The sequence below is a fragment of the Myxocyprinus asiaticus genome, chromosome 36 (genome assembly GCF_019703515.2).
Source record: "Myxocyprinus asiaticus isolate MX2 ecotype Aquarium Trade chromosome 36, UBuf_Myxa_2, whole genome shotgun sequence".
NCBI lineage: Eukaryota > Metazoa > Chordata > Actinopteri > Cypriniformes > Catostomidae > Myxocyprinus > Myxocyprinus asiaticus.
The window spans coordinates 12,053,507-12,075,063 of NC_059379.1; the positions used below are offsets into that span (position 1 = coordinate 12,053,507).

The window sequence follows — 21,557 nt, forward strand, 5'->3', positions numbered from 1 at the left end:
TGATGTAAACTCTTTAAGTAGTGACGCGTTTGCTTTCCTTTGCATACTTATGTTTCCAAGCTATTCTGGTTCAAATGCTTTAATAACTGTGGCACAGCGGTGTCTTCCTCTAGGGGTCGTTAACCGGTGTTGTGTGAAGTCGGTTTCCCCGGTTAGTGTTCCCTGTAGCGACATTAAACATAGGGAGAACAGACTTCGAAAAAGGGGAAACATAGAGGGAACAGACTCTGACAAAGGGGATACAGACTTCGACAAAGGGGAATCAAACTTCTACAAAGTGGAAACATAGGGGGGACAGACTTCGATAAAGGGGAAACATAGGGGAACAGACTTCGACAAAGGGGAAACATAGGGGGAACAGACTTCGACAAAGGGAAAACATAGGGGGAACAGACTTTGACAAAGGGGAAACATGGGAACAGACTTCGACTAAGTGGAAACATGGGGGAACAGACTCCAACAAAGGGGAAACATAGAGGGAACAGACTTCGACAAAGGGGAAACATAGGGGAACAGACTTCGACAAAGGGGAAACATAGAGGGAACAGACTTTGTCAAAGGGAAACGTGGGGGAACAGACTTCAACAAAGGGGAATTAAACTTCAACAAAGGGGAAACATAGGGGAAACAGACTTCGACAAAGGGGAAACATAGGGGGAACAGACTTTGACAAAGGGGAAACAGACTTCGATAAAGGGGAAACATAGGGGGAACAGACTTTGATAAAGGGGAAACATAGGGGAACAGACTTCGACAAAGGGGAAACATAGAGGGAACAGACTTCGACAAAGGGGAATCAAACTTTGACAAAGGGGAAACATAGGGGGAACAGACTTTGACAAAGGGGAAACATAGGGGAACGGATTTCGACAAAGGAGAACAGACTTCATTAAAGGGGAAACATAGGGGGAACAGACTTCGACAAAGGGGAATCATACTTCGACAAAGGGGAAACAGACTTCGACAAATGGGAAATAGGGGGAACAGACTTTGACAAAGGGGAAACATAGGGGGAACAGACTTTGACAAAGGGGAAACAGACTTCGACAAAGGGGAAACAGGGGGAACAGACTTCGACAAAGGGGAAACAGGGGAACAGACTTTGACAAAGGGGAAACATAGGGGAACAGACTTCAACAAAGGGGAAACATGGGGGAACAGACTTCAACAAAGGGGAAACATAGGGGGAACAGACTTCGACAAAGGGGAAACATAGGGGGAACAGACTTCGAGAAAGGGGAAACATAGGGGAACAGACTTCGACAAAGGGGAAACATAGGGGAACAGACTTCGACAAAGGGGAAACATAGAGGGAACAGACTTCGTCAAAGGGGAATCAAACTTCGACAAAGAGGAAACAGACTTCGACAAAGGGGAAACAGGGGGAACAGACTTCGACAAAGGGGAAACATAGGGGGAACAGACTTTGACAAAGGGGAAATATAGGGGAACAGACTTCGAAAAAGGGGAAACATAGGGGAACAGACTTCGGCAAAGGGGAATCAGACTTCGACAAAGGGGAACATAGGGGAACAGACTTCGACAAAGAGGAAACAGACTTCAATAAAGGGGAAACATAGGGGAACAGACTTTGACAAAGGGAAAACATAGGGGGAACAGACTTCGACAAAGCGGAAACATGGGGGAACAGACTTTGACAAAGGGGAAACATAGGGGAACAGACTTCAACAAAGAGGAAACATAGGGGGAACAGACTTCAACAAAGAGGAAACATAGGGGGAACAGACTTCGACAAAGGGGAAACATAGGGGAACAGACTTCGATAAAGGGGAAACATAGGGGAACAGACTTCGACAAAGGGGAAACATAGAGGGAACAGACTTCGACAAAGGGGAAACATAGGGGGAACAGACTTCGACAAAGGGGAAACATAGGAGAACAGACTTTGACAAAGGGGAAACAGGGGGAACAGACTTCGACAAAGGGGAAACATGGGGGAACAGACTTCGATGAAGGGGAAACATAGGGGAACAGACTTCGATGAAGGGGAAACATAGGGGAACAGACTTCGACAAAGGGGAAACATAGAGGGAACAGACTTCGTCAAAGGGGAATCAAATTCTACAAAGGGGAAACAGACTTCGACAAAGGGGAAACATAGGGGGAACAGACTTCGACAAAGGGGAAACACAGGGGGAACAGACTTCGAAAAAGGGGAAACATAGGGGAACAGACTTCAACAAAGGGGAAACATAGGGTGAACAGACTTTGACAAAGGGGAAACATAGGGGAACAGACTTCGATAAAGGGGAAACATAGAGGGAACAGACTTCGACAAAGGGGAAACATAGAGGGAACAGACTTCGACAAAGGGGAAACAGACTTCGACAAAGGGAAACATAGGGGGAACAGACTTCGACAAAGGGGAAAAGCCGATATGCTCTATTGGACAGCATTCAAATTTATAGTTGTTTTTTTGTATTTCTGGGGACATAAATACACAAAAAAGTATGCTTGTTTAAATCTATCGTTTCTAAAGGTTGGTAACGGCGATACAAATGGACCTCCGCCCCTGCAATTTCTAAAATAAATAAATAAATAAAAAAGGAATTACAAAAATGTACTATCCTGTATTCAGGATCGACTGTGACTGGCCCATCTTTGCCAGCGCTGAAAAAAGTAGCATGTACCACATGACCACGTACATGCTTATTTACATCTGCTTTTGCAATGATCTGGATGACAACAAAGTTTACACTAAAAAGTTTACTATTGCATACAGTTAATATAATATAATAAAAAAACAAATATTTTTTTTTTAATAATGTGCTCTTGAGGACCGTTGAGGAATATATGCGTCATCGTAACTGGCCAATCAGAAAAATCGTCCGGGCCGTTGTGCAGACACTCATGTTTCACCCTAACTGTCAATCTACAGCGCTTTAATTCTTTGGCATTTTAAAACCATGGGTTGACTGTAAAGTCATGCATTTGCTTTCCTTTTTATACATATGTTTCTATTTGTGTCGTGCCGGAAGGAGGTGTCATAATGTAGAGGGCGGGTGTTTTTAATATTAATGTACAATCGGTCCAATCAGAACTGAGCGGATGTCGACATCATTCGAAGGTGGGATTATGTGTTGTGTTGCAAGAGCTGCATGTTTTATTTCCTTAACTTGTTTTCTTGTAATTCCCGGTTGCTAAATTCCATCATTTAGATTGGATGTGTTGCCAGTATTTACATTTCTTTGTTTTAAAGGGAAAAGCGACTTATTAAGGCAAGTGAGAAGTTTTATAAAATGTCAGTTGATTGATGTGCCTCTCATTTCATTAATGAGGGTGTTATCCCTGTGCTATTTCAAAACCATATGGTACTGATCTGGTTTATTATGCTTATCTTTTAGTATACTGCTCCTGTGTTAACGCATTCTTTGTGCAGATTCCCTTGGTTGCAGCCAATATTCTGACATTTTTTATTTACACTGATGCACATCACTAGTTAACAGCTCAACTTCATGTAGCTTGACTGAACTAAACATGTTATTGTGTTCATAAAACATTTAGAACATATTTGTGGTTCTTTTTTCACAGATGGGGTATATGTTTGTAGAGAAACACACCTATGATCTTCTGCATTTGAAGAGGTCTCCTGGGATTAGATCTTGGTCCCTCCTCGTTGGTATGAGTTGGGTTTATAATTTTCAAATATATATATATGTATATATATATGTATGTATTCTTCAGCAACAAATATATATTTAAGACAAATGTTTTTGTGAAAAATAAAAGACTTTTGCACAGTACTGTTTTTTCAAACATTTTCCTCCTTCCTCTTTTTTTTATACAGGAATTGCTTCGGTTGGACTAGCTGCAGCCTATTACAGCTCTGGTGAGAAATGTTTTCCTGAATGTGGAATTACCCTGAAAAGGATATGGAAGTGGAACAGGACTTGTTGAAATATTTACAATGTATTTGTGATCTGCATAACTTATATTCGTTCTTTCATCTTTTTATTGTAGACAATGTGTTATGGAAGATGTTCTATGTGACGGGTTGTTTATTTGTAGCTCTACAGAATATGGAGGAATGGGAGGTGGGGAGAAGCTTTACACACACACACACACACACACACACGCACGCGCACACACACACACACAGAGCTGTCTGCACTAACAGGCTGTGCTTTCCTTTGCATTTAGGAGGCAGTTTTTGATAAATCTAAGGGAGAGATAGAACTGAAGACTTTTAGTCTGTATACCATGATATTGACTCTCTGGAGAAGAGGGCATGAGACAGGTGAGCTTAGTGTCTTGTGCCATTATTTGTGTTTTGCAGTACATGAATTGTCAAATGACTAGATGAAAATGAAAAAAATAATAATAATCTTTTCTCCTGGTCAGTGTTGATAGATCTGCAGCACTTGCGAGATGTGAGTGTTCAGGAGGAGAGGGTGAGGTATCTGGGGAAGGGTTACCTGTTGGTGCTGCGCCTGGCAACTGGCTTCTCTCACCCCCTTACACAGAGTGCCACCCTGGGGTCACGCTGGTACATAGAGTTTGTTCTCAGTCCAACTGTCTTGTAAAACAATAAGCAAAACAGACAGCAAATTTCTGAAATGAACGTATTTTATACAATATTTATTCATTATATACAGATCAGATATACGGATATATACAGATCATTGTCAACTATGAAGACAAGGCTGTCGGTAGAGTTTGAAACTGACAAAGCGGTGCAGTAAATAGTTCATGCAAAAATGAGAATTCTGTCTCATCATTTACTCACCCTCATGCCATCCCAGATGGGTATGACTTTCTTTCTTCTGCAGAACACAAAGATTTTTAGAAGAATATCTCAACTCTGTAGGTCCTTACAATACAAGTGAATGGTGATCAGACCTTTGTAGCTCCAAAAATCACAAAGGAAACATAGAAGTAATCCATAAGACTCCAGTGGTTAAATCCATATCTTCAGAAGCGATATACTGTAATAGGTGTGGGTGAGAAACAGATCAAAATATAAATCCACTGTTACATCTGAAAGTCACATGTGGTGCCTGTTTAGTTTTACTTTCACATCTAAAGTGGAGATTTAGAGTAAAAAAAGACTTAAATATTGTTCTGTTTCTCACCCACACCTATTATAATGCTTCAGAAGATACTGGAGTGATATGGATTACTTTTATGTTTCCTTTGTGATTTTTGGAGCTACAAAGATCTGATCACCATTCACTTGTATTGTAAGGACCTACAGAGTTGAGATATTCTTCTAAAAATCTTTGTGTTCTGCAGAAGAAAGTCATACACATCTGGGATGGCATGAGGGTGAGTAAATGATGAGAGAATTTTATTTTTGGGTGAACCACCCCTTTACTCAGCTAAGGGAACATGTTTATCCGCTGATGATGTTGATAATCTAAACATTATCCAAATATCACCCGCTTAATCACCTTAGCCAATATCCAAAGCAACTTCATTGCATTCAAGATATACTTTGTGTGTTATATATATATGTGTGTGTGTTCCCTGGGAATTTGAACCCAAGCTCTACCAGACATTTAGTGTGGGTCATTTTTGTTTTCTATGTCAGTGATGTAGAGGCAGTAGCTGCTCTTCTGAAACGCTTCTTGGGTCTTGAGGAGTTACAAGAGCGCTTGGCAGAAGACGATGATCCTGATGATGACATTGAAGATTTGGGATTGGGTGATAGCAGTGACTCAAAAGATGAGGGTGATCTTTAAAACCTCTAGAGATCTGTTATCATGAAAATGGTGGAAGACACTGTATCATGCCTTAAATGAATAGACTTGCACTCCATCCTTACAATCAACCCAATGACAATCTAAAAGCTTGATCCTTCCTTGTTGCATTGTATTTTCACGTCCATTTTATAAGTGGCAGTTGAAAATATTCCTCTGTATATTTTGCACCATGGATGCATGAATGATTTGGATGTTATAAATGCATGAAGAACTCCCTTTCCATTGGTCAATAAGTAGGTGGTCATGTGCTCTAATCCTCTATGCATGCTTATGCAGATCATACTGTGCCTTTATTCACAAATTGTATTAAGTGAAAATAGGGATTCAGTTAATACTGATTGAAGGAACAAACTCAGCTTTTTATTTTTTTTTTTTTTTTTAAATGTTATTTCTTTATGTATATATTTCATTAATTTTGAACCTAAAGCAAGAAACGAAATATACGGCAGCTGTTCAGAAATCGCTTGTCTTCAGAGATTTTTTTATTTTTTATTTGTGGATTTTGTCGCTTTTTGTTATATTTTCATTACTGTTAATAGTTCTTTGTTACGGAACTCTCTTTTGTTTTTAAGAAAAATATTTTTTTATTGACAACATTGGTTGAAACTGGATTAATTATATCAAGGATCAATCATGCAGATGCTTATGTGATACTTTAATGTTCTACTAAAACATACATATTTAGTGTGAATTTACTGTATATTTAGTTATAAACAAGCACAAAAGTGCAGCTTGGCTTATCTGCATTATCAAGACATCCTTAGGGACAAATCTTTACAACTCTGAATGGCACATCTTGAGAGAACATGACAAAAATATCCAATATGTTTAGGAGAAAAAAACACAACAGTTCACTTTGTATGTGTATGTTAGTAATAGCTTTTTATTTGCACTAGAACAATAAATACTTGACAAATTACACCAAAAGAAAAACAAATCATTACAATAATAGAAAATTGAACCATCTAGTTTGTTCAGCTTTGCTCTAATCACAACATTGAAGAAATCACACAGTTCGTCACTGACTTGAGAATTAAGTCTCAGAAATGTGTAGTGATTTGCTTTCTAAAAGGAAACTTTCTTCTCTTTCTGTCAAGAGAGAAAGCCAGTAATGAAGTCACTGCCAAAAAAAACTGCTCATACGTCCAAAATTTCACTCCTACTCTGACAAGATGCAGGATAAAAAGTAATGGGGTTTGCACTGTTAACTGAGATTGTTTAATGTGGACCTGGCCACAACAAAAATTTCTACATAAACTAACATTAATAGTAAAGAGGTCCTTAAAGGATTCAAGTAGCTAATTACAGAACAGTTTGGTAAAATGCAACTAACAATAAGGAATGTTTGTACTATCCTCAGAGGATACAACGTTAATATTCCAGTTATAGTTTAGAGAAGCAGTAAAGCAACGAGCTGGGATGAAGTTGCATTTTGGATCTTAAAACATTTCACATCAGTGTCATGATTGGAATTTGCTTTGAGACATTGCATCTATTTAAGTAGCAGTGGCCCATAACTAGCTACTAACTTCAAACAACCCATCCATACATGTCAATTAACTAGCTCCCTTAATGATTACTTTCTTTCCAGGAATGTTGCGGATTGTTCTTTTGTACATATTTTTCCCTTTTAAATACACGCCAATTGTACAATTATTCCAGCATAATTTTAGATGTTTAGCAGCAACATCAAGAGAACCAGCAAATATCATTCACAATAATAATAATAAAAAAAATGCTACATAAAATTAGTAAACATAAGCAAAAAAGGTGAGCTATCAATAGTACTGCTGAAGCATCAGTTACTGCTCAGGATTTGTAAACAGCAATCTCAGCTATGTGCGTAACTAGATTCTCAACAGCCATTATATGAATTTTAATACAGTGAGGCCTTTACACTTGAAGTCTGCATTATCAGTTTGACTATGTAAAGGCATGTAAACATGAATATGCAGCTATGGATGCTGACAGAACCTTTAGCAGACTTGTACAGGTTAGACAGTGGCAATAAAAGGAGGACTGATCTCTACATCTGGGCACTACTTAGGGCAACTGGCACTTCAAGGGATAGTTCAACCAAAAATGAAAATTCAAACCAATATGACTTCTGTGGAACACAAAAGGGTATGTTTGGCAGAATGTATGGACTGACATACTCGGTCACCCTTCACTTTCATTGCATCTTTGTCCAATACAATAAAATTGTATGGTGACTTGAGGCTATCAGTTCTGCCAAACATCTTTTGTGATTCATAGAAGAAAGTCATACACGTTTGTGAGTGAGAGCGAGTAAATCATGATAGAATTTAACTTTTTGGTCGAAATAATCCTTTAAGCTCACATGCCAATCAGTAAGGGCATTATATTTCACAGTTATGCATGATCATTTATAGACAAGAATTAACAAGAAAAGCCTTGTTGAGTGAATCTCAACCAATAAAGAGAGCAAACAGACATGCACTTTGTTCCCAGCGGAGAGTCTATTTTTAGTAGTAGGTTAAGGAGCAACTAAGAAAAATAAAGATGTCTAGGGAATGAGAAGGATGAAGAGTTTTGGTGGGGGAGAGATTCAAAAAGATCACGCTTAAATAGGCTGGGACACACAGTGTTTTGGTAACATGTTGGTCAGGTGAAAGCATGTAAAACAATAGAAATGTGCAAAGAGAAAAGGTATATTGCAGGGAAGGTTCAACCCTCTCTGGTGCTGACTCTGGGCTCGGCCAGTGAGCTGTGGATAATGCCCGAGATGGATTCCACACCCTCTCCTTCCAGGAACGTTCGATGGTCTCCCTCGATCACATGAACTGATACCTTCCCGTCACACACCTACAAACATCCCAACATCCAATTGTTAAGAATATGGGATAAAACCCTGTGATGCATTATAGCTGCAACCTTAAACACTGAACTTAAAAGGTGAATTGTGTAATTTCTGTGGCACCAAAGAAAATTGCAAAAATAACTAAATGGGTAAAGTTTATCAAGACAAACTTTGATGTTGGTTTGACAAAGCCTTGTCTGAAAGTTTAACTAGTTTTGAAGTTTGATGGTTATAATGACTCTACATACAGACAAATAAGCAAGCCAGCTAACTAGATAATCAGACAACCCATTGGATAGATAGATGGAGGGCACAACTCAATGGAGAGAGCAACTCAAGGCAGATTAAAAGCCTTATATGGATTTGTTCACATTTGAATTTTTTGACAGCTGGAGTCTGAATAGTCTTGGCCATGAATCTGGAACATTCCCTCTATGTAAGTCTATGGGGAATTTTGATCATTTTTGATCGTCCTGCTGTACGAAAACCATAATTCCGCTCTGTTAGAAAAATCATAGCAAACCGAGTCGAAACAGTCTGAAGGTCGGTGTCGAGTTCAGTGGATATAGCTTGAAAGCTCTGGGAGTTAAAATAGAGCGCAACAGTCTGTGTCCAAAAGTGAAAATCTCATAAATCTGATTTTCAACAAAACTTCTAAACATTTAAAGTCAGACCCACCGAGGTTGTTCATCAGTCTGCGTCATTTCAACTTCTTTGTTTATAAATCGTGTCTGATAACAAAATTCTTGTTGAACAATAATTGTTGAACTTTCTCCAGCAGAGAACACTTAACCAATCAGAGAACCAAAGCCAACAAAGCCCACGAAATGTGCTTAGGAGCGACCGCCCACTTCTATGACACAGTGTGAATGATGCAACTGAGTCGGTCTCCCTTCAGCCTTAAACTACTTATACTGTATATTTGTACATATCTAAATATTTTGCAGAAAACTATAAAAATATATTGTTTCTTTACTTATAATCAACAACAATATTCCCATCATTTTTTATTCAATTACATCATTTGCAATGCTTCATGGGATTATACGATTTTAAGTACCTATAAGGGGTAGGTATATGATTTTCAAATACTTTTTTTGCCTCAAAACAAAGTTAGTAATATTGTGATTGACCTTGGAGCTGGTTGGTTTGGTACATGGCTCACAACTCTTTTATGGAGAACTTTATGAAATCCCAACACCAAAAATGAATGGGAAAAATACTTCCAATGAACCAATGAAAATCTAGAGGGGCAATGCCCCCGCCTAAACCCTGCCATGTTTCAATGGCCACCACAGTATAGAATCTGTCCAAACTTTGCTTTTTCTTCAGTAACTAAGTCTGAGAATCTGTTTGAAGTGTTGAGTTACAGTACATGTGTGGTCCATAAACTTACCTCATGCAACTTGTAGTCAGATCCTAAGCCATCGCCATATTCACTGCTGGCCTTGGCTCGTAGCAGAGTGACATTGCCGTGATACTTGGAAGTTGGAACATAACGGTCGGCAGCTTTCAGTTTGTAGTAGAATGTGGAAGCAGCAAAGTGGAGCAAATCTCGACTGACATTCTTATGGCTGGATGTAATGAGATCCACAGCCTTGTTGACTCGAGCCTCCAGATCTGACAGAGGCAACAATGTCTCCAACAGCTGTGTGAAAAAGGAAGTGTATAGAAGTAGCATTATTTGTAGCATTTATTTATTTATTGGAGTTTGTGATTTTTTTTTACCCATGTAATTCAATGTACAAAACATAGAAACATTTTACACTCATCCCTCAATTTGTAAAAACAAGTATTATTGTATTTTTGTTAAAGCACTTATATTGTTATATTAAATTGAATTTTTAAAGGGTTTACTGCCTTAATATGGTCATGTCAGGAGTTGGATATGACTTTGCACAGACAATGTTAATAAGCGATTCTATCACACTAGTATCCTGTTAAAACATATAATGCAGGATGTTTGTAGCTATACTTTTGAAACAGTGTGTCTTTTGATGTTTATCCCAGTGCAGTGCGTTGTCCTACAGACTTTCATCGTAAGTGCATTACTGTAAACAATTTGTATTAGTTAAAATAATTTTTATGGTGGTTTATGATGTCAAGAGGGCCTTTCCCACTGGCGGTACTAAAGCCAGTTTTAGGTACTAAAACGTTTTTCCCCGGGACTAGTGCTTTTCGTTGCTTTCGCACCTAAGGAACTATAGTTCCTTGAAGCCGTTTTAGGGAACATTTTTAGCTCCTGCTCAGGGGTAGATGCTTTTATATCATCATGATGGCACCACGGAGGGCTGCCTTGGTGTGGAGCTCCTCAGTTCTTTTGTTGTTTTTGTTTGTTTGTCCTGTGTTTAGTAAACTTTTTCCAGTCAGTTTTAACAGAGATGAACTACTGAACATTCGACAGCATGTACCAGACAATCTTTTCCCGGATTTCAAATATTCAGACGTTTTGCTAGACATTTTAGTTGGAGGTGCAGCTCTGCTGTTCAAGAGACGCAGGCGAGGGAGATGAGCCGGTGTGCTGGTCAAACTCCGTCGGTACAGATTTCGAACAGCGCTGCCGAGTATTCACGCGAATCTCCGCTCTCTTCTTAACAAAACAGACGGACTACATCTCCTCACCCGCACAAACAAGGACTTTTCAACCTCTGCTGCCTTGTGCTTCACAGAAACCTGGCTGAGTGAAGCCATTCCGGACAGCGCATTACATCTGCCGGGCTTCCAGCTGTTCAGAGCGGACTGCATCGCGGAGTTAACGGGGAAAACGAGAGGCGATGCTTTTTTATCAGTGAAAGATGGTGTACAGATGTAACAACATTAAAGAGGATGTGCTGTCCTAATTTGGAAGCGCTCTTTATTAACTGTAAACCTTTCTACTCACCGTGGGAGTTTTCCTCGTTTATTCTGGTGAGTGTGTATATCGCACCAAACATGTGTTTGAACACAGTGCTGCAACAGCTGGCTGATCAAATCACAGACACAGAACAATACCCCCCCAATCTCACACCCCACACCCACTCTGACCTTCACTTCACACAAACACCAACACCTCCTGCAACCCCCCTCCTGCTACTCAACCTGCACTTAAGATCTGTGAAGATGATGTGAGCTGCGTCTTTCGGAAACAAAAGACGAGGAAGGCTTCAGGCCCAGATGGGGTCTCACCAGCGTGTCTTCAATCCTGTGCTAACCAGCTGGCCCCCATCTTCACACAGATCTTCAATAGATCACTGGTGCAGTGTGAAGTCCCATGCTGCTTCAAACGCTCTATCATTATTCCTGTCCCAAAGAAACCAAAAATCACAGGACTTAATGACTACAGACCTGTCGCCCTGACATCTGTGGTCATGAAATCATTTGAGAGACTGGTGTTGGCCCACCTGAAGAACATCACTAATCAAGTTGCTTAGAGCAAACAGGTCTGTGGATGATGCAGTCAACATAGGATTGCATCATATCCTGCAACATCTGGACAGACCAGGGACATATGCAAGGATCCTTTTTGTGGACTTCAGTTCAGCTTTCAACACCATCATCCCAGCTATACTCCAGAATAAATTACACCAACTCTCTGTTCCCATGTCTATCTGTCAGTGGATTACCAGCTTTTTTTACCAGCTTTCTGACGGACAGGCAGCAGCTTGTGAGACAGGGGAAACTCACTTCTAGCACCTGTACAATCAGCACTGGTGCCCCCCAGGGATGTGTATTCTCCCCACTACTCCTCTCCCTCTACACCAATGACTGCATCATCAAGGATCCCTTTGTGAAGCTCCTGAAGTTTGCAGACGACACCACTGTCATCGGCCTCATCCGAGATGACGATGAGTCTGCATACAGAAGGGAGGTTGAACAGCTGGCTGTCTGATGCAGTCAAGACAACCTTGAGCTGAACACACTCAAAACGGTGGAGATCATTGTGGACTTTAGGAGAAACACCCCAACACTGACCCCCCCTCACCATTCTAAACAGCACTGTGGCAGCAGTGGAGTCATTCAAGTTCCTGGGCACTACCATCTCACAGGACCTGAAGTGGGAGACCCACATTGACTCCATTTTGAAAAAAGCCCAGCAGAGGTTGTACTTCCTTCACCAGCTGAGGAAATTCAATCTGCCACAGGCGCTGCTGATACAGTTTTACTCAGCAGTCATTGAGTCTGTCCTCTGCACTTCAATAACTGTCTGGTTTGGTTCAGCTATGAAATCAGACATCAGAAGATTACAAAGGACAGTTCGGACTGCTGAGAGGATTATTGGTTGCCCCCTGCCCCCCCTTCAAGAACTATACACTTCCAGAGTGAGGAAAAAAGGCTGGAGGGAAAAAAAAAAAAAAAAAAAAAAAAAAAATTACTCTGGACCCCACTCACCCTGCCCACTACCTTTTTGAACTGTTGCCTTCTGGCCGACTCTTCAGAGCTCTGAGCACCAGAACCGTCAGGCACAGGAAGTTTTTTCCCTCAGGCTGTCCATCTCATGAACAGTTCAATTGCCCCATTGAGCAATAACTATGTGCAATACACAGTTTAGTCTTTCTTATATTTATCCAACACATCCAACCTCTTCTGCCATTTCATTCCTCTGAAGAAAAAAAACAAAAACAAAACATTTGCACTGTACATAACAGACTGTATTAGATTTGCACTACCCCATGTGTATGTGTGTATGTCTGTAAGTATGTGTATAATTAGTTTTATTTTTTATTATTATTTATGTCTTGCTGCTGTTTTTGTATTGTTGTACACTGGAAGCTAGACAAATTCCTTGTATGTGTAAGCATACTTAGCAATAAAGCCGATTCTGATAATTTTAGGGTGTATAGGGATTGTGGAACTGTGGGAAGTGCTGCAGCCTGTGATTGGTCAAAAACCTGCATTTAGAAAGGAGAGGAACTCCACAGCCACCATTAATAAACAAACTAGCCGCTAGCCTGCTACTCAGAGGATTGCGATAATTTTACAATTCCCTTAACAAAAATTAGATATAACAAAATATCCAAAGAAGAGAATCACCCGTTTCAAGTATGTGTGAGACTTCATCGGGAGACATGCTCCGAGTTTTCATCGCATCTGTACTGTGTGACTGTACAGAAAATAAAGTGCTTTTTTTCCTGGGATGATGGATATAAATAATCAGATGTTTATCGAGAGTGGGTAATTGAACTTTATTATACACTAAACCGTCATTAAATCTAGTTTACATAAGGGAAGTTTTGCATGTGTGCCTGTTACTGTGTGGTTAACTTGCATCAAGACATCTTTAAGTCAATGAGTACGATGAGTTCAGTACAATAATTTATGATGAGTCATAAAAGCCTTTTTTTTGTAAGAAATTGTTGATAAATAGGGTTATATTGCATTTTCAACATGTTGTCCGCCGAGTTCAGAGTGTACTGCTTTTTTAAAGAAGGCTTTCACCACCTCGTCTCATCTCTCACTCTGGCTGCAGCACGGAGCACCTCACGCACGCCTCAAGAGCCTAGTTTAACCTGTAACTTGAAGACACAAGCTGCGTCTGAAAACTGGTAAATGCAGCCTTGAGAGGCTGTATAAGGATGGATGAAGGTAAGATGAAATAAGGTGCTTTTTAAACTGTTCAGATAGTTCCAGTCCTCCAAAAACACTGTTGTTAAACCATTAACTGATAAGGCAGCTGCCTATGTTTTCCCAATGTAGCCATAATATAAAACAGCCCTAAACAAACTAAAGTGTAGCTCCGATCCCGGTGTCCTCCATCGGTGTTGTTGATTTTGTTGTTGCTATTGAAATGCATGTGCAATTAACATCAGAATAAAAATGGTCGATGCTAGATGACGTCACTACTGTGCTTTTGTGAATGCGAATGCAACAGAGGAAAAGTCTCCTCGGGTGTTCCGTTCCTCGTAAGAGTTCTCATCTAGAAAGTTACTGAGGGAAAAGTACCAAATCTGTAGGTGGTAAAGGGCCTTAAGCTGCATTTAATTTATTTTAGTATGAAGCACAACTTTAGTATTTGTTGCTTGTGTACCTTGTTGTACTCGATGCCGGTGAATTGTTGGATAAATGCGCACAGAGCTTCTGTCTCCGCCTCTGACTCTTTGCCAGGGGTCAGTTTGGCCCTGTAGCTCTGCATGACGGAGAGAAAAACATGTTGACTGTTACAATTTAGGACATGGTGTCTGATTTTGTGTTTTCTGAGCACTTTTATAGTACCTGTGTATATGCTGCCACGTAAGAATGAGAGCCGTCAAAGAGGAAGAGGTATTCCACAGGGCATTTGGCTGCCTGCAGCTGCGAGCACATCTCAAAAGCAACACATGCACCGAATGAGTATCCAGCGATGCGATATGGACCCTCCTGCTGCACCTGCCTCAAGCAATGCACGTAGAATGTAGCAAGGCTCTGAATACTGTCCAGTGGGGCAGCTACAGATTTAAAAAAAACACACAAGAAAATAAAAATATTACAGGGCTGAACCTGAACAAACAGTGACAAAATGTATATGGTAAAAGTGTTCGGATGCTTCAGTTGAATTACTGGCTTTAAATGAGAAAAATAAATAAACATAAATTAAATATAATGAAAAATAACTATAAAAAAAAAAAAAAAAAATTACAAATAAAATGAAATTCATACAGTTAAAATAAAATGACATTTTGTTTGGGTGTCATTTGGTTGAGCACTTAAAAACAGACAAAGAAAAATGTCCTTTTGTTTGTACCTTTGGTGCACTGCAGACCGTAGCACGGCACGTTAAGCTTGGCGGTGAGAGTGTGGAAGGCGGCGATGGAACCTTCGATGGGGTGTATGAGGAACAAGGGCCTCTCAGCACTCTGGACCTCATTCAGCTGGGTCACCGTTGGGCCATCTGGGTTCACCAGCATACGGCTCAGATCTGACTCCAGCAGAGCCTGAGCCCCAGAACGCTTTGCAGGAGCAGCTCGCAACTCTGGGAGAAACAGAAAGATAAATAATTTTTAGACTGATCCATCATCTCTTCTATTTTCTTACTTTCATACACACACACAACTGACCAGAATCAAGTAATAAATATAGGATATATCATAGCATGTCAAATTAATTCATACATTCTAATTTGAATAATCACCCTACAGGACACATAGTCATAAACACCCACCCTCTGTCCCCCCTGATTGGCTGGACAGCTCCCGCAGCTTGTTAATGGTTAGTTGTCGGATTTCCCTCATTGCCATGACAATATCGTAGTCCCTCTCCAGTGTCTGCCTAACCTCCACGCCCATCAGTGAGTCGAGACCCAGATCAGCCAGCGAGGCGTCAGCATTCAGACTGCTTACATGGCGAACACCTGAGCAGAAGAGGTGACACGTCTTTGTGACATTGAAAGCATGAAAAAAAAAAACATTATTTTTGGCCTCAAACATGCATGGATTGGAGTTTTAGTTATGCGTTTATCACATTACAGACAAATAGAGAGACAGACAGGTTGAGATCCCATTTGAGAAATTGTGGTGTGTTAGCAGCCAGACATTCAACACTGTACAATTCTTAGAGTGTGCCACATATAATACAATAAATACAGAAAAATAAGATAGAATAAATAGACAATTTAGAAGATAAACAGAGATGATATTTCGTATCACTTACCTAGAATGCGAGCCACAGCCTCCACCAGGTCCTTCTGTCCGCTTGCGTCTCCTTTAGCAACCACCACTCTCTCTGCTAGCACAAAGCTGGACATCACAGGCCTCTGCTGGCACAGGAACCTATCCAGAACCTCCAAACAGGAAGTCATTCGCTGGGGTAACGTGCCACCAATCACTGCATCATTGCCACCCATGGTCTCCAAGACGACGCCCACATCACCAATGGCACCCCACTGCACGGCCAGGCCCGGCAGGTTGTCGTGGCGACGCTGCTCACACACTCGCTCCATAGTGGAGTTGGCAAAGCCATAGTTGCTTTGGCCAGCGTTACCACGGCCACAACTGACCGAGGAGAAAACCACAAACTGCTGAAGCTGGGGGCACTTCTGCCTTGTAACACTGTAGGGGGTAAAAAATTAAACATTAGACATTTTAATTTAATTACATCATATATCAATTATTTAATCTTATTGCATATAAATATTTACAGAGTAAAGTCCCCAACTAAAAATTAAAAGACATTACAGTACTTTGGCAGATGAAAGCACTGAACAGACATTAGCCAGAGGCATGTTTAAAGGAATGTTCTGGGTGCAATACAATTTAAAGGGATAGTTCACCCAAAAATTCTCTCATCATTTACTCACCCTCATGCCATCCCAGATGTGTATGACTTTCTTTATTCTACAGAACACACTTTTTTTTTTTAAAGAATATCTCAGCTCTGTAGTTTCTCACAATGCAAGTGAATGGTGATCAGACCTTTGTAGCTCCAAAAATCACATAAAGGAAACATTAAAGTAATCCATATGACTCCAGTGGTTAAATCAATGACTTCAGAAGCAATATGATAGGTGTGGGTGATAAAAAAAAGAGATCAAAATGTAAGTCCTTTTACTCTAAATCTCCACTTTCACTTTCACATCTGAAAGTGAAAGTTAAAGTTGAGATTTAGAGTAAAAAAAAAAAGAAAAAAAGACTCAAATATTGTTCTCTTTCTCACCCACATCTATTATATTGCTTCTGAAGATATGGATTTTACCACTGGAGTCATATGGATTAATTTAATGTTTCCTTTATGTGATTTTTGGAGCTACAAAAGGTCTGATCACCATTCACTTACATTGTATGGACATACAGGGCTGAGATATTCTTTTTTTTTTTATCTTCGTTTTAATCGAGTAAATTATGAGAATTTTTATTTTGGGGTGAACTATTCCTTTAAGCTCAATCAACAACATTTGTGGCATAATGTTGACTACCACAAAAATATTTTGAATCATCCCTCATTTATATATATATATAAAAAAAAAAAAAAAGAAATTGCGGTTGCAGCAAGGAACTTACAAAGGAAGTGAATGGGGCCAGTCCCTAAATGTTAAAATGGACACTTTTCACACAATTCAAAAGTATAGCTATCAGGGATTTATCTGTTACATCATCATGACAACAAAGTTGTAATACTGGATATAACTTTACACAGAATGTTAGACCATCGCTAAAATCATGTCAGCATGGATAATGTTTATGTCTTGTGGTTTTACTTTTAGACAGATTAAAAATGAACACTTTTTTAGAATTACTAATCACGTTAAATTGAAAGCACTTGGAACGGTAACCATGAACAGCAATGGTCATGAATAAAAGAAAACATTCTTTCTGTTTCACAGTGTAAAAGCACTCCCTACCAGTCAAGATGGATGGTTCCATCATATTTGGGTTTATTGACATCAATGAACTGCTGTGGGGTGAGATTCTCCAGCATGCCATCTTTAAGGACCTAATTGGGCACAAAAACAGAGATACTGTATAAATTGTGATAATCCTTCTACTGAATTCCAATGAAAGTTAACTGAAAGCGACAACTTGACGTTACCATGGCAAGGTGGAAGATACCACCGACTGGACCCAACCTGCAGGCCTCAGTGATGAGATGTTCTGTCCCTTCCAGGGTGCTGACATCACTAGTGGACACAAGGACCTGGACGCCCATGGCCTGCCACTCCCGAACACGCTTGGCCTGATAACCTAGTAAACACGTCAATGCATATCAGTACTTGAACAACATAAACATGACCATGTGAGTCAATAGAAAGTTAAAACTCTCAAACACTGATAAAATGAAATCCTTCAGCATATTTACCATTGCGAATGCCAGAGCGTGACGTGAGCACCAGATTGCGAGCACCTCTCTCAGTGAGCCAATGGGCCAGCTCCAACCCGAAACCACCCAGCCCTCCAGTGATTATGTATGACAGAGAAGCAGGGCAGAAGGTACGGCAGATAGCTGGGAGAGAAAGAGGAGCAACTGTAGAAACAGTAATGCTCTTCTCCTCTGTACGTACCTGAGAAGTGGCAGTAGACAAAAAAAAAAAAAAGATTTTTGCAAAAGTAAGTACAAGACATTTAGTAGTAAGGTTGTGAAACACTTAGAAAGATGGTTACTAGGGTGTTCCTGGTGGTTGCTAGTTTGTTGCAGACCCTGAAGTCTCTTTGATATTCTATAGCCTAGATGAGACCCAAGTACCTATAATTCTTTGTCTGTTTTATGGTCCGCTGAGCTAAAATCATAAGTCTGTTCGCGTAGAAAAGCAATATCTTACCTCTCCTTAACAAGCCTCACCTCTCCTTAATAGTAAGCTATAGCAAGCACCACTAATTATTCCAATATCTAATTTCTGAGGCAGCCACATGAACTTTAACCAGAGTTCTTACCTGCAGCAGGACTTTGCCGATGTGTTTGCCCTGAGCCATGTAACGGAAGGCGTCCTCAACCTGGTTCCTCTCAAAGACGGTGGTACGTAATGGCTGTACTACACCACTGTCAATTCCCTTCTTCAGCAGCTCGGACACCTCCTCCCATTCCCTGTTTCCCTCCTCAAATAAAGCATCCAGAAGGATGCCATGGAAGGCCACATTCTTCAGGAACAGAGCCATACCTGAAGAGAAAGGGAGTGTTACTAGAATTCAATGGTTGATGCTTGAATGGAATGGCTTTTCTTTGAAATGTAAGTGAAAAGTACAGTATGTCAGTTGTGGATTGACTTAGGAATGTATATAGATCTGAGATGCACCTAGTGGTGTGTTGTTGGAAAGGTCATATTTGCCAATCTCCAGGAAACGACCATGTCTGGCCAAACAACGTAAGCTCGCCTGCAGTTTCTCTTCAGCAAGCGAGTTGAGTACCAAATCAACTCCTGAGAAAAAACGCATTCACAAGAACAGTGGTTTAATGCTACAGTCCACTGTGCATAGCAACAATATTATTAAACAAAATGTTGCTGCATAATAAGAGTCATTTTAATGTTGTATGTTTACCTTTGCCTTGAGTGTGTAGCAGTAAATTCTGTTCAAAGGAGGCATCTCTAGAATTAGAGAAAGACTCTGCTGTGAGCTGGGGGAATCTTTCCTGCAGATATTTTCTTTTCTCTCCAGAACCTGTCAGTCAATCGAAACATGATCAAAATCAGGTATGAGAAATTTAGACAACCTAGTCTCACAGAATGAATTTTACTACAGCAGAAAGTATAACTACATTTCTTCAAACTCACTTTCATGTGCTGTGTTTTGCATTTGCTGGTGAAATTAACACTAGAGGCACTACAAAAACTGTGCGTTTTATTTCGCACAAATCATGAGTACAATGGCTGATTATGAATTTATAAACACTTATTTTTCGCTCTATTACTTACACACTGCAATGTTATGATATCATTTGAAAAACGAAACATTGTAACACTTATAATATAGACCCCACCAACATCTTCACACTTATTCCAACATTATTAGCTTCTGTAGTAGCTCACCTGACAGTGTTCGACTTTGGCCTCGGAAGACCACATTTAGAGCCCAACCAAAAACGCAAGCAGACACGCGAGACAAAATTGTCATAGAAGCAAAACACGAAACAGCATGGTGCTTTTCATGTCACATTTGCTTATAGGACACTATTGGTTAGGTTTAGGTGTTGGTTTAGGATAAGGATGTCTGTTTTGTTTACCTCTCATTTGCTTTAAGGACACTATTGGTTAGGTTTAAGTTTTAGGAGGTACATATTACTCACTAAAACCTCCATCCAATATTCACCTTTAAAAGGTGCACTCAGTAATTTTCTGAAATATGTCGAAGTATGGCTTACACTGACACCTAGTGGCTTGGATGCTGTATCATTCAAACAGTAATTTTCAGTTACCAATGCCATTGTAGAAATTAATTATGCACATTAAACCATGATAAATGTAATCAATGAGTGAAAAAGTGTCCAATAACAGGGCAGTTAGTGAGATTAAGCGAGTGATATTTAGCTGGTCATGTGATTCTAACATGGCTGCCCCCATGAGGTTACTGATATGACTGAACTCTCTCTCACGAGTGGTCATGATTTTATACATATGTTTCAAAATTACTATTCAGAAATAAAACGTTTTAAAATGAGGAAATAAATGACTTAGTACACATTTAAAAACCTTGTCTGATTACCACACCATTTCACTTGCTTTTGGCGTCCCCCACTGGGCATTTCAATGGAAAACTGAGAAGGATAGAGCTCCAAAAAGGGGCGGGACCTCCAAACCGCCAGCAAAGATATAGGGAGCCCCTTACCTAACCCTTTCCCTAACCATCTGTGGAGGTGTCGCCCCCTTTTGGAGTTGGTGAAACCCCTTTTGGAGTAATCCCACCTCTCTGGGAGAAACCACATCCTATTTAGGAGATTCCGCTCCCATTTGGAGATCTCCAGACTGCAGCTATACCTTCTTGGGAAAACGTCTAATGAAGCATGTAATTTCATTTTGCAAAAACGTTGCCACGTTCACAATGTTCATGAGATCAGGCTGATTTTCTAAAGCATTTTGCCACAGACTACTATTTTTTTAATATATATATATATATGTATTACTCATTGTCTGGTGGATATTTTTGTTAAAATACTTTCTCCTACCCCAGCTTAATTTGCAGAGTAAACTATTAGTAAGCTATATGCAGATTAATTCCTCCAAAAAGTGTAAATATCTGTTTTCCACAAAATTCTGTTTGGACATCCTAATCAGCCTAATATAACAACATTGGATCAACTAATTATGTGAGTTCAGGGTGGGAATATTTTATCATTATTTTCATGTGTCATTATTTTGCAATACACTTCGTACTTGGCCTAGAAACTACACACTTCACCTTTACACTTTTAAGGAAGAACTAAAAGTATCACTCACCCACAGTTGTGAATACTCTGCAGCGCATGCTCAGTGCAATAGCAATAGCCGCCTGCCCGACCCCTCCAGAGCCAGAGTGGACCAGCACACTCTCTCCTGGCCTCAGACGTCCTCGGACCACCAGGGAGTAATACGCTGTGGCATACACCACTGGAACGGAAGCAGCCTGCTCCAGAGTCCTACACATAACCACAGCTTTAAT

At 40.1% G+C, this 21,557-nt stretch overlaps 2 protein-coding genes across 2 annotated transcripts in view; one reads left to right on the forward strand and one right to left on the reverse strand.

Annotated features, from left to right (window-relative positions):
• The first annotated feature begins 3,077 nt into the window (after positions 1 to 3,077).
• Positions 3,078 to 6,414, forward strand: LOC127426910 (cytochrome b-245 chaperone 1 homolog). Its single transcript, XM_051674044.1, has 7 exons — positions 3,078 to 3,239; positions 3,553 to 3,640; positions 3,809 to 3,850; positions 3,982 to 4,055; positions 4,162 to 4,258; positions 4,363 to 4,507; positions 5,552 to 6,414. The coding sequence occupies exons 2-7, from the start codon at positions 3,553 to 3,555 to the stop codon at positions 5,700 to 5,702; spliced, it is 597 nt and encodes a 198-aa protein (XP_051530004.1). The 5' UTR covers positions 3,078 to 3,239; the 3' UTR covers positions 5,703 to 6,414.
• Positions 6,415 to 6,586: 172 nt separating this feature from the next.
• The window catches only part of fasn (fatty acid synthase), a 37,515-nt gene continuing 22,544 nt past the window's right edge, over positions 6,587 to 21,557 (reverse strand). The window contains exons 29-42 of the mRNA XM_051673937.1: positions 21,356 to 21,534; positions 19,464 to 19,583; positions 19,220 to 19,342; positions 18,861 to 19,084; positions 18,289 to 18,490; positions 18,022 to 18,173; positions 17,834 to 17,925; positions 16,147 to 16,544; positions 15,659 to 15,847; positions 15,242 to 15,469; positions 14,734 to 14,945; positions 14,549 to 14,647; positions 9,941 to 10,192; positions 6,587 to 8,549 (exon numbers count right to left, since the gene is read on the reverse strand). Of these exons, the coding sequence (XP_051529897.1) occupies positions 8,412 to 8,549; positions 9,941 to 10,192; positions 14,549 to 14,647; positions 14,734 to 14,945; positions 15,242 to 15,469; positions 15,659 to 15,847; positions 16,147 to 16,544; positions 17,834 to 17,925; positions 18,022 to 18,173; positions 18,289 to 18,490; positions 18,861 to 19,084; positions 19,220 to 19,342; positions 19,464 to 19,583; positions 21,356 to 21,534 (2,608 nt within the window). The 3' untranslated portion in view covers positions 6,587 to 8,411. The remainder of the gene's footprint in view (positions 8,550 to 9,940; positions 10,193 to 14,548; positions 14,648 to 14,733; positions 14,946 to 15,241; positions 15,470 to 15,658; positions 15,848 to 16,146; positions 16,545 to 17,833; positions 17,926 to 18,021; positions 18,174 to 18,288; positions 18,491 to 18,860; positions 19,085 to 19,219; positions 19,343 to 19,463; positions 19,584 to 21,355; positions 21,535 to 21,557) is intronic.

Excerpts from the sequence above, each read along its gene's own strand:
- LOC127426910 (XM_051674044.1), top strand. The coding sequence starts at position 3,553 with ATGGGGTATATGTTTGTAGAGAAACACACCTATGATCTTCTGCATTTG. Across the intron at positions 3,851-3,981 it reads TGCAGCCTATTACAGCTCTG|ACAATGTGTTATGGAAGATG; the intron begins GTGAGAAATGTT and ends TTTTTATTGTAG. Across the intron at positions 4,056-4,161 it reads AGAATATGGAGGAATGGGAG|GAGGCAGTTTTTGATAAATC; the intron begins GTGGGGAGAAGC and ends CTTTGCATTTAG.